The sequence below is a fragment of the Fistularia commersonii genome, chromosome 34 (assembly GCF_037954325.1).
Source record: "Fistularia commersonii isolate RoL2024-O1a breed Wild chromosome 34, RoL_Fcom_v1.0, whole genome shotgun sequence".
NCBI classification, from domain to species: domain Eukaryota; kingdom Metazoa; phylum Chordata; class Actinopteri; order Syngnathiformes; family Fistulariidae; genus Fistularia; species Fistularia commersonii.
The window spans coordinates 7,143,351-7,156,266 of NC_141317.1; the positions used below are offsets into that span (position 1 = coordinate 7,143,351).

The 12,916-nt window shown below is 41.9% G+C and overlaps 1 protein-coding gene across 2 annotated transcripts; it reads left to right on the top strand.

The window, feature by feature from the left end:
- The first annotated feature begins 2,562 nt into the window (after window positions 1-2,562).
- LOC147214436 (transmembrane prolyl 4-hydroxylase-like) lies at window positions 2,563-12,549 on the top strand. Of its 2 annotated transcripts, none has more exons than XM_086141452.1 (9): window positions 2,563-3,353; window positions 3,584-3,665; window positions 8,521-8,717; window positions 8,839-8,929; window positions 9,989-10,097; window positions 10,197-10,382; window positions 10,664-10,754; window positions 10,958-11,081; window positions 11,437-12,549. In XM_086141452.1, the coding sequence occupies exons 1-9, from the start codon at window positions 3,003-3,005 to the stop codon at window positions 11,649-11,651; spliced, it is 1,446 nt and encodes a 481-aa protein (XP_085997578.1). In that variant the 5' UTR covers window positions 2,563-3,002; the 3' UTR covers window positions 11,652-12,549. The 2 variants fall into 2 exon arrangements, with proteins under 2 accessions (XP_085997578.1, XP_085997577.1); XM_086141451.1 differs by having other exon boundaries at window positions 9,935-10,097; window positions 11,437-12,548.
- The last annotated feature ends 367 nt before the right edge of the window (window positions 12,550-12,916 follow it).

The window sequence follows — 12,916 nt, forward strand, 5'->3', positions numbered from 1 at the left end:
AACATAAATAACCTGGAATGGTTAAAGTCAAGCAAGTGACCTTCAGGTTATCAATTGAAGGAATACAGGTGTAAAGGGAAGTCTCTCCGTTTTTAATTTAATGGGACATGTTACAGAAAAGAAACAAAACAACAAACATGTAATTATGTTGAGATAGTCAGAATTAGTTATCAAGTAATGTATAAATATTTCAACACCATTACCACATGTGGCAAAAATAGGGAGTGTAAAACATTGAGCAAGGCCTTTTCGACCTGCGAAGGCATTATTTCAATAATCAGACCACACATTATGCATGTGGTACAGCCATAATAATGGAAAAAAAAATAAGAGGGTGTATTATTAGAGTGGTTTTGCTCAGAAATTAGAATATGTGGAAGAGAAAGTAAAGATGCTGTGAAAGTGGAAGGAAACATGTTATTTCATTAAGTGTAATGAAACAGAAGTTGCAGTTCCAGTCGATAAGAATGAAGTATATGTTTATGCAGATAAACTGGCTGTGCCAGAAAAGCATTGGGGGGAACAAGGACACAAAAAAGGACAAATGGTAATGGATTTGGGGCAGAATTATAAAATAAGGGTGTCGGGCAAACAAAAACATATCAGTGACCTTGAACGCAGCAGTGATAATCTCACAATATAAAAAAAAAAAAAAAAAGTCACTTGAATAAGAACTTTCGAAGCTCATTTGTCAGCGCCATGTTTACAAAACATTGACTTGGAATGTGTAGAGGTCCTTGGTGGTAGTGGTAAATAACAGCCATTGCTGAATGTCAACTTGGATTTTGTAATTCATTCTCAAGTCACAATAATCATTATATATTCCCCAATGAAAATATTTAAAAGGAAATATTTCAGTTGAAGCCCTGAAAGCAAGAAAAAAAAAGACATTGAATTTGGCTGTTAAGTATAAGAGCATGGAATATAGACAACTGTAATGGGGTTTCTATTTACGGGGGATTAGCAACTACTTTAAAGAAAGCTGAATTAATTTTTCATATGATAGTCAGCCACCCAAACAATTAATGTTAGCACTTCAGCCTCACGGCTAGAAAGTCCCTGGCTCGATTCCCACACGGAGCCATTCTATGTGCGGTCTCCATGTTCTCCCATGTGTATACATGAGTTTCCTCCAGGTTCTCCGGTTTCCTCTCGCAGTCCAAAAACATGCCGCCATGCACGGAGACCCTAAATTGCCTAGACGTGTGAATGGTTGTGTGTCTCTATACGGGAGGCGTACTGTGCAACATATGCATGTGATCGACTGGCGACTGCTCCAGGGTGAACCCCCCTCTCACCCAGAGACAGCTGGGAAAGGCTCCGGCCCCCCACCGCGACCCTGACTGCAGGATAAGCAGTACAGATAATAAACGATTGAATGAAGAATAGGTAGAGGGAAAGGCTGAACTGAAAATATAAGCTCCTCATGAAGGATCAAGGGAACAATGACTCCACCAGAAAAGGATCAAATATATTAAAATGATTTAGCATATTAATCGAGAAAAAGATGAGTAATATGAGGAGTTATATAATAAAGTGTTGGTGGAAGATGGTGTACCAGCAACCGGAAGAAAACAGTTTTTGTCCAAGGAAGGTAAAGAAAGGCCATTCAATTATAAAACTGCCTGAACACTGTGATTATATATATATAAACTTATGTAATCATGTCTGATTGTTTATGTATTATTCAGAGATGAGGTTTAAGAGCAGTATTCCGGAGTGGAACATTCACTGCCTTAAAGGATGAAACAGCAAATGCACAAGATAACACAACGATAATAAAGATGTGTGTTTTTCTATAAAGATGTCATGTAATGATACTGTGACATATTGCTAATACATTTTTACATGCTACCATCGATTCATTTCTGGAATATTTGGAATTATCTCTACAGTTATGGGGATTTGTAGACTGTGGGGATTTTGGGTGGGGTGACATGCAGCACACCGTTAAGGATCTTCAATTAGTAACACATAAAGGTGAATCAACGGGAGAAAGGAATCCTACATGCTCGACGCAGATACAAAATCAGTGTTTTAACATGTTTTATAGAAAGACAAGTGTATGAAAGATGAGTGGAAATGAAAGACAAGAAATACCTCAAAAGAACAGAACACTTCAGTCTTCACATTGTATTTCTTTTTATGTTCAAATAACCCAAAGGTCGTGTAAGCACTGGCAGACACAGCCTGTTACCACGCAGCACGGAAGTAGAAAGTGAGTTAAACGATGAGGAGTAGGTGCTGGCCATGTTCCCTGCGATGGCCTGCGACGGAAGGTGCTATCAGGGCGGGTGTTGAGCAAATCTTGCAGATGCCATCAATGCAACATATTGGATACCAGTAGATGGAAAACCCACAAACAATAACAACAACACATCTAATCCTCCTTGGAGTGACTCTTGAAACAAATTCATCGATTAGCTCTTGGCTTTAAACAAACAAATAAATAAAAAAATAAACAGGGCCGTAGAGATTTGTCTGTATTTATGGCCACTTTGGCCTTTATCCTCCTCTACTTTGGTTGGTGTAAACATTGTAATACCGCAGATCCACCGCTAGATGGCGCTACATACTTCTTGTGGGACCTGAAAGGACTCGTCGTCAGCAGTCGTTAGCTTGTCCCTCTTGTTGTTAGGCAGGTTGTCAGGGGCAGCAGCAGCAGCCACAAGAACCAGTTAGCTAACAACGGATTAGAGGAATTACTGAACGATGACACATCTATTTGAAAAAGAAAAAGGCCGTCTCCACCGACACCAATTCGCCCTGGACCGCGTTGTCCCTCTGCCGACATACGAGAATGACAACACCTGCATTTTTTACCGCGACAGCCCGATGTTTTCTGGACGGTTCTCTCCGTGCTGCTAGCTAACAACGCGCATCCATCCAGCGAATGTCACGGCGTTGACAGCTGATTAACATCAATAAAACTGACAGTTGACTGAAACTATTTCAAAACCGAATCCTATTTGAACTAAAGCTACTTCGCGGGGCTTAAAAAAATGAATGACACGCCGGAGAATTTTATGCAAAATGAGGAATCCAGCGACAGCGGCAATTCGTCGTCGTCGCCCTACAACTCCCCATTCCGCTCGACCCGACTACCAATCCAGAGAAGCAGCGTCTGCTCCCGGGCTTACTTCGTAGTGGTGATGGTCTTCTTCCATGTCTACATCTTGAATGTCATTGCATTGCTGCTTTACGTGCATTACAACAACGGCCACGGAGATCTTGCCAGCAGTGAGCGGGCCTCCACGTCGCCCGCCACCGCGGGTGAGCCGTCGTTGCCTCATCCCACCCCACCTTCGGAAGAGGACTACAGCTTCAGCCTCCCCCGCATCGAAGGGATCCGGGTAGGTAGTTTGATATTATTGTGACCTATTGGAAATAAACCCCGTGCTGTTCAAAAAAAAAAAAAACAACATTTTTTAAGTGTCAAGGAACTTTATAAGAACTGCATCACAGTTTACAATCTTGCGAATATTCTTTAATTCATCACATCAGCCCTCTTCTGATTTTGCTGGATTTATTTTCCAGATAGAATTTGATTCAAGTCCAGATGACCACTTTCCTTCTTGTGCAGGTTGGACACATCCAGCCCGTCTCCCTTGTACCAGACAGAACTCACGAGATGAAGACACTCAGCCTGAAGCCTCTCCTGTTTGGTAGGTTAACTGTGGGTCTCGGGGTACCATGAGCTACCCGATCATCAAATAAGTCTTTTTTTACCCCCAAAACTATTCAAATATAGACCAGTGAGGTTTAAAGTTCACAGTTATGTACATCCTATTTGTTATAGTTTATTAGAATCTAGCGCGACACATCCTGGAAACCAATGGTTTAAATCTTTTTGAATTATTAATAATTACTGATGGTTTCAGTTGCACAGTCAAATACCAGTTGATATGTCGCAGCCTCCTGTCACCATTGTGGTTTCTTAGTTCCTTAGTTCCTCTTAGTTTCTACATCGGTGATGTTTCCATTTGCGTGAAGCCGCCATCAGGTTCTTGTCCTGTCTCTGCCAAGCGTAGGCCTTATTGATCACAAGGTGTTCTCCTTGCACTGTGCCTGTCACGAGGAAGGTCCCACCCCGCGGATTTTTCCGTGTCATGTTCTTTATACAGGAGGTATCCCGCTCCAGCCAGAGCTCAATACGTGAGCGGATCTGCCCACCAAGCAAGGGTCCGTGCTTCACAACATCTAGTTTTGTTCCAAGTGAGAACTGTGACAGACTTATTGGACTGTACTTGAGCCGGGTCAAACGCAGTTTCACCACTGTGAAAACAGTGAATAAATGCAGAAACTATGAACTGTGCTTAATCTATATCGAAAGCAGCCAATCTCTTTCTTCCTATCAACTGATAAAAATGGGGAAAAAAAAAAAAGCTGAATACTTTTACCCACCAAAATCACTCCGACAAAAGCTTTCAAGTGTCTCTTTTGAAGAAGAGGCGGTTTCCAGCTCACAATCCTGGCAACTTGCTTGAGGCACTGAAATATTCAAACCAACAATTTTTTTTTCATTTTGCAATTGTGAAAGAACAAACAAAAGCAATACAATAAACTTTGAAATGTAAAACAACATAAGCCACATTTTATTTGGCAATGCATATTCAGTGAATAAAAGTAAACTCAAAAGGTCAGAGGATGGTATGATTGAAGTGGTCAACGAATCTTTTGAAGAAGCCACCATTCCCACCTCACAAATCTGACTTCTCTGAAATAGCCAATGGAACAAATGAATGCTTCAGTTTACTTGTATATGTATCTTTTTATTTTTCATTTCTCACCTCTACGCCCTGTTGGGGGAACCGTGCTGTTGCTGATGGAAGAGATGCACATTAGGTGGTCTGCAGGATACTGGTCACAGTGCAGAATCTCAGGCCAAGGGTAGCCATAGCAACTCATGATTGGTGCACAGCTGTCACGTACCGATTCACACAAACTCCTGCAGGGCGTTATAAACCTTACAAAGAAGATACAGAGAGGAAACTTTGGATTGCCCTGAAGTGATTGAAGGATATTACAAACAGTAAAATATTAAGAAGCAAGCACACTAGATTACTTGTTTTAGTGTCCTCTTAAAGAAAACAAACCCGAAAAGAAAAAGTCCATGACTAAAGGAAATTAAAATGGTTGACAATTACGTGTTTTTCTTCAAGTGACTGGTACCAGATTTAGAGTACCATTAGGTGCAGTTGTTTTCTTAGTGGGTTGTTCCTTGAGGGCATTGCTCCTGAAAGGTTTCTTGCACACACGTAGTCTCACATGTAAAAGTGAAAAAAAGAAATCGTAATGTGTGCCTGAAATTATTTTTGCACGAAAAAAATGTAATTGCATTCCTAAATTATTCAAAATACCATCTAGTCAGTCTATTCTGTTTAAAATTACATCCTTCGTGATTATGACAATATTGTGCCAGTCATGAATTTTTAACCACTGGAAATGCTGGCATCACAATGAGGTCTCTCAAATGAGTGTATCTGTGCTGAAAGCTTCAGTATTTGTTCTTCCAATTTGTGTTTGTTGTTTTTTTTTAGTAATGGAATCCCATTTGTGATTATATGTGTATTATATCATACCTATTGTCTATTAGCTTCAGAGGTTCATATATATAGTATATGAAAAGTCTTAACATCTAATTCAGCACGCACCTGTTCAAAATCAGTGTTTGTTTTTTTTTTTGTTTTTTTTTGTTAGAGGAACTTTTTTTATTTCTTCAAATGACTAAAAGTTTACATTTAAGTCCTGTACTCTCCAGAGAGTATTTGAATTCTCCATTACTGGCTTGGTGTTTTTTAGTGGTTTTGTTGGGCTTACCTGTCAAGGCAGATGGGGGCAAAAAGAGAACAGAGGAAGATGCGGGCATCTGGGTGGCACTCCCGGGCCAGCAGCGCTAACCAGCTAGCACTCTGTTGTACCGCCTCAGCTAGGGAGTCGTGGCCGAGCAGGTTGGGCATTCTCATGGTGTCGTAACCGATGTTTTGGCACAGCGCCATGCCTGATGGGATAGGGACGCAACGAGAAGAACTTCTGGGTTCCCACAGTCCACTTTCAGCCACAGCAAGCATGGGTCTCAGAACAGCTGAGGCGCCAGGGCTTTGACCATTCTCACTCTCTGAAGCTTCCGGTCCAGAAATATGAATTCCTCCAAACTCACCTCCGGTTTTGCCCTCAATATTTGCCCCGTCCCCAGCCTTACCCTTCACTGCAGATCTAATCCTGCCCTCAGCCCTCGGTCGCTCCTCCTGCCCTGTCCTTATTTTACCGATACCAAGCACGAATATGCTGCTCGGCCCAGCAAGCAGAAAGAAAAAAAGTAGGGTAGCAGACTTGGAGGACTTTCTTGCAGTAAAATAAGGACAGAGCATTGCAGTCATTTTGGAGTAGATGCTAAAAAGGAGAGGAAAAAACCCAGAGTATGTCTTGGGTGAATGAAAACCCCTTTGTGGTAGCACATGAGAGTGGCAGAATAGGTGTATTTATAGTGGGTGGCGATTACATTTGCATAGGAAAGGGTAAGGGGGTGGTGTAGGGAGGAGGGGAGGAGTACATTAAATTATTAGAGATGCAGATCCACTGGCAGCCGTAAGAAGATTTAAGCATGTTTGACAGGGCTTAAGATTAGTAAAGTGAATTATTTGGCATTTGGATAGCTTCAGCTTTCCAACCTTTCCATTTACAGAGCTTCAATTTAAGGAAGACACCCCTGCGTCTCTTTATTTTATTCAACCCCTAAGTTCTATGTCCTGCCCTGACTGAATGCTTTGCCTTTTATACTTCATCCCCTTGAATGTATGAGAGAGAGGCTGTAAACTTTGATTAAAAACATCCCCCAAATCCTTATTTAAGGAAAAGTCTCAGTGACAGAATCTGGTACAATTCAAATGTTAAGATATGGTCAGACCTAATTCAGACCTTAGTTTTGATTTTCTGTAGAGCGAGGAAAAACATGTTCTTTTCAAAATCCCAATAAAGTCAACAAAATATTTTTATGTTCTTGCGGGCAATAATAAACAGAAGAATTATAATGTCCTGTATTTGGCTCAGATGCCTCTCTTCCAAACCCCTATATTGACTCTCACCATAAACGCAACTGAAAGTGTGTGTGTGTGTGTGTGTGTGTGTGTGTGTGTGTGTGTGTGTGTGTGTGTGTGTGTGTGTGTGTGTGTGTGTGTGTGTGTGTGTGTGTGTGTGTGTGTGTGTGTGTGTGTGTGTGTGTGTGTGTGCGTGCGTGCGTGCGTGTGCGCATGTGTGCATGCGTGTGCGTGTGTGTGCGTCGTGTGCTTGCGTGCGCATGTGCTTGGGCACAAAGAAAATTTGGGGTTGTCCTGCAGTGCTGCCGTGGCCTGGTTCTTGTTCAGACAAGCAGGTCACTTCCTTTCCGGGGGATAAAGAGAGACACTGGTGGGAGGTAGAAGGGGAAAGCTCAGTTCCCCTTCATTCATATCAGTTATTTAGATTAATGAGGCTTGACTGGACAATAGGGATTAACCAAAGGGCACAGTGTAAAACATACGGCGGTTGACAAACAAGGCCAGTACTGTACCAACCTCCCGGAAGCATTTTATTAAGAGAATTGGGAGAGATGGATGAACTGCTGGAATGACAACATTAAACAGTACTTTGTTCCCTCACACCTAGCTCTTAATAGATTCAATAATCATAACTAATAGAAAATCTGATAAAGGTGTTGTGGGTAAATGAGAATGACCATACCACTAGTTAATATGAGCAATTAATTACTGTATAGTCACGATCCAACATAAAAATAGGGCAAAGTAACCCATACATCTTTTACCAGAGAGTGATCAAGAGATCCCACAGATGATCTATTAATGCATAGAAGAGACTTTCTCAATGAAAGTTGCACTTGAATAATTTGTAATCTTTAAAACTGAATTTTCCATGAATTGTTTATTCAGCTGTATTTTTTAAGAGCACAGACCCAATACGCCTCTTGGCTTGAGCACTTAAATTATAGTATTATCCGCATCCACTGATCTAACTGTCTATGAATGGTGTTGTTTGGGAATTCCCTTATAATCCATTTAGTACCTGAAGCAGTAAAGCAGCACTGTTATGAGTTCTTCTAATCCACTTATAGCACTACTGCTCACTCACTAACTCATTCAGATGTGAAGTTATGTGTTTACAGAGCTAAGTTTCCCGACCATGACCATGATAAGGTTGATCAATAGCATGCCTTTTATCTGCACTCAGTCTGCACTCTCGGCTTGACTGCAGGCCGGCGGCTCTTATATTAGTATGGACCTTTCTGTTTGCTAATTATGTATTTGGCAAATACATTGTACATGTATTTGGCAAAGTTTGCTTATTTATGTTTTCACAGATTAGCAAACATGATTCTCAGTGTTGCTGGTGGAAAAAGTCAACTCTGCTGTTTACATCTAACTTGTCATGATAAACAACATGGCTTGTTTGAAAGATATTGGGATCTCCGAAACATGTCAGAGCCTGCAATTGTCCCTCATATGTCATTTCCCCCACTTCTAACAGAGATCCTCGGCTTCCTGTCGGAGGAGGAGTGCCGTGTGGTGGTGCAGCTGGCTCAGCTCAAGGGTATGATGGAGAACCAGAAGCAAGAAACCAAGCGCCATCCGGAGGAATCAAGCCAGCCACTACTTTCTCTCAGCACAGAGGAGGTTTTCAGTCTGTTGGACCTCAACCAGGATGGGCTGCTGCAGAAGCAAGAGGTGATGAGAGATAAATCTTTTATTTATGGCCTATTTTTTGCATTGATTTTGCATTCTTACAGATGATAAAATGTCAGATGGGGGATGAGAATATTCTCATATCAATCTGTTTCCCCTATAGATCCTGAGCCACTCGCACTCTCGAGATGGAACTTGGCTGAGTCCGGAAAAGTTTCGTCAGATACTCACCGGCGTGGAAGCAGGTTTGAGAGGTCGGTGCTGGGGGTTCACATGTATATTATTGGGCAAATTTAGAGTAGATTTATGGAGACGCTACAAAAAATGAATCACTGATGCACTAGGATGGGAGTCCATCAGTCCAGGCTGCTGCTTTTAATTTTGAAAGTCAATTTGAAGCTCTTGGAATACAGGCAAGTCTATTGATGATATCATCCAGTCACTTAAACTATTGCTTAACATTACATTTACTCTGTTTTAAGTTGAGCTTGTCATAAGTGGACTGGCTGAATTCTGTCTATGTAAGTGGTTCAGTTGCAGTTGTGCACTGTAAAAAGATTCAGTGATTGAATGCATGCAGCCTGCCTCATCAATTGGGCCCTGGACCGACACGGACACTGTCCCAACCTCAAACACAATCGCCCTGATTTCACTCACAATTTAATGCCTGTTACATGTTGACTCTTTAACACCGTTAACCAAAGCAAATTCCTTGTAGTTGAAAAATTACTTGGCGATTTAAGCGCTCCTGATTCTGATTCTGATTCCGATTCTGAATAGCTCTGCCGGAAGAAGAATGACACCATTTTTCCCTGATGTCATTGTGCAAGGTGCTGTTGACATGAGACTAGATGTGCCTCATCCCATCTCATTAAATCTGAATTACCGGTATTCTCCAAACCCCCCTTTCTTAATTTTCCCCCGGCTCTCCTGAATAGCCCAACACTCCTCCTCCATGGTTAAACACCCCCTCCCTCCAGGCTGCCTCTTCTCCGGCACCCCAGAGCTACTGTATTGTTATGGGTCGGGCGTGGCCGAGGCCAGGCATTCACAGGACCGAGAGGAACGTTAGAGATTGCAGAAAGAGGGACGAAAAGGCGAAAACGAGGGATGTTTGGCCTGGAATCATATTGGAACGGAATTGGAAGAATAGTTGACTTGCCTTTTTGCTGTTGTTTTGTTCTTTATGACAGACGGAAGTCAGTCCACTAAATATCTGTGTGTTTGTGTGCTTGCGTGCATGTACGGCTACTGCACAGGAATGCTGACCTTAGAAGAGTTTCGACATGTTTACGATGTGTCCCAACACCCAGGAGAACAACAAAATGGGAGATCCCGTAGCACGTTCAGACAGAGAAACAAACATACCTGGCTTTATCAAGGCCAGGGATCCCATCACGTGTTACGCACACTTCGGAACAGGTGATTACTATAGATGTACACACACTTTTCCTTCTCCAATTATCTCAGATGTTCACATCTCTTAAGATGCTTTTATTTTTACTCTCCTTTTTTAATCAGAGTTACCAGTCTCTCACGTCTACCAACTGCATTGGTGGAAGTGAGCGAGCCGCTGCAGGTCATTCGTTATGAACACGGGGACTTCAGCAATGCCCACCACGACAGCAGCCCCGCCCATCCAGACACCACATGCGCACATACACGACTAGCAGCGAATTCATCCACTCTTTCAGAGGTGCCTTGCAGGTGTGTCTGAATATTTAATGTGTATGTAAGGTATAAATTAAAGGTGAATGAAATTATGAGTTGATCACTGTGCAATTTGTAATTATGCATTTTTCATTGTTTTCATTTACTTTTGAATTAAAGTTGATTTGCTTGGTTTCAACCAGTTCAGAGTTTTCGGTGCTAGTTGCTTTCTTTCCTGAGTGGCCAAAAGGTTGTTTGAATATCATTTTTTAGTGCAAAAGTGTCACAAGTTTGACAGTTATCTGTATTTATAAACTTTCACTTTATATTTTTTTTAGGTATCTTACTGTATTACTCTACCTCAGCTCTGTAGAGGAAGGTGGTGAAACTACATTTCCTGTTGCAGACAATCGCACTTATGAAGAACAGGTGAGTTTGTCTCTATAACTCCTGGTTTTAAACCAGCAGATTCTTTAATCCACTTTGATATGGCGACGACTGAAGATGACATAAATTCATTGATGGCGCCGAGACGGTGATGACCCCAGACAGGGAATGTGATACCTCACAGATCACATTGTGCCAAAACAAAAGATTAGATACAATGCCCTTACTCTCTGCGTGTGTTTTAGGCACTTGTCCAAGATGGGGTTGACTTGACAGACATCCAGGAGACGTGTGGCCGAGGAAACCTGAGAATAAAACCCACCGTTGGCACAGCTCTCCTCTGGTACAACCACCTCTCTGATGGAAGAGGTACGTGTTGAGGTCTCAGAGCTTGTGTTCACATGATCTTGCTTTACAAGCTACATTTGATGCCAGGACGATGAGAAAAAACCATTCTATATACGGGTAATATATTACTATGCTTGTATCTGAAATTAGTTAACCTGAAATTAGTTGATTAGTGGCCCCTTTTCCTTTTATTAGTATAGTTAGTTTTTTAACGAGAACGCCCGTCTCATAGCTGTTGATCAGGAGAGAAGTGTATGTGTGAAACGCTCCGTCTGCGACACCGGCACCTTCAATTCCCCCCATGAAACTTTTTGTGTTTTCCTGATATTTTAAGTGTCCGCAATAAGTGTCCATCTTCTCCCCTCATCTTTCCCAGGTTGGATGGGTGAGCTGGATGAGTATTCCCTGCATGGAGACTGCCCAGTGAAGCAGGGCCTAAAGTGGGTGGCCAATAGCTGGGTGAACGTGGACCCAGACCATCAGCAGCAGGCCCACTATCAGAGACTAATTGCCCAAAGGCATCACACCAGGTCAGGTTTGGAGGAGCATTACCAACCCCTTTCACACAGTGACCTACATCAGGATCTATAGTCTGGCTCTTTTATTGACAAGGCATGTCGTGATCATTATTCCGATACCGTGCATCTGTCAAGTCATAGAGGCCTTGGCGATATTCTCAAAATGTCAGTAACTGTATTTGGGTTTAAGTGTGTTCTTGATAGCATCCCTGCCACGCTGTCTCCTTTTGAAGAAATCCGTCTTACACCATGATGTGTCTCAGGCCGCTGGTGGAATTTTCCATTCACCTAACATGCATCTAAATCTCATAGCAACCACTCTGTGTAGTTTAAAAACAGAATTGTGGTAGGCAATTGCATTTCCTCGCAATTAGTTTATGATAAACTAATGCCATTTTTCCCAAATCATGCCTTAAATGATAGGTATTTAATGAAGCACAACAAAGATTAGCTGTCCAATGAAGTGAGTTGGATGCAGTCACGTCCAAGAGATGTTTTTTCAATATCCCTTTTCACAGGTCAGTGAAAATAATTACTGTAGAATTCAAAGTTTCTTCATGAATCATATCACAATATTTATCAGTGTCAATGTGAGATGTTTGTTCTGTTCTTATTTTTTTCAAATTATTGTTACTGTTATTATATATTTTATGGCAAAGTATTATATTATGTAAGTTCTTCGACACATAGTGCAGACGCAGGCGACTAGTTGAGATGCACTGGCTACAGGCCTGTCCTTCAGGTTGAATCTGAATTCGGGGGTCTTTGTTACCCAGATATATTTATCAAAATATTTATTCAAGTGTTATTTATTGCCACATTTTTTTTGTGACGTAAAGTGATATTTATTACAGCTTGACGTTTGCACTGAATCTTTTCACTGTATTATATTGTGTTTGCTCCACGCTGTGAAACGTATAAAGCAATGTTTTATTGCTCTTTCGAGTGGGTCTGTGAGCCACATTGTACACACAATGACCACTAGGCGCCGCCAAAGGTCAAGCATAGCATCCATTGAGACCGCAAACGTGAGCAGTCTTCTAATTGTGGCATAAATAACAACTGCTGCATCGCTTTCTGTCGACTGACGGTTTGCCAGCCGCCATAAATATGCGAAGAACAAGAAGAAGACGTGTCGATGGAAGACCAACGGCTTAAATGATCGTGCGGAAGAAGTGTCTAATACGTCGAGTGGGTCACCTTCACATTCTGAATGGACACTGATTCAAGCATGTGACTCCCCTTAAGGCGGACACACATATTTGGACATTCATGGTGGGAAAACGTGCACAAAATGGGAGTTGCTGCAGATTGGCGTGCTCCACGACATTCTTCCCA

Bases quoted from the DNA above. Each gene is read 5' to 3' on its own strand.
- LOC147214436 (XM_086141451.1), top strand. From the start codon at position 3,003: ATGAATGACACGCCGGAGAATTTTATGCAAAATGAGGAATCCAGCGAC. The intron at 3,354-3,583 runs GTAGGTAGTTTG...CTTCTTGTGCAG, and splicing joins CCCGCATCGAAGGGATCCGG to GTTGGACACATCCAGCCCGT. The intron at 11,082-11,436 runs GTACGTGTTGAG...CATCTTTCCCAG, and splicing joins CCACCTCTCTGATGGAAGAG to GTTGGATGGGTGAGCTGGAT.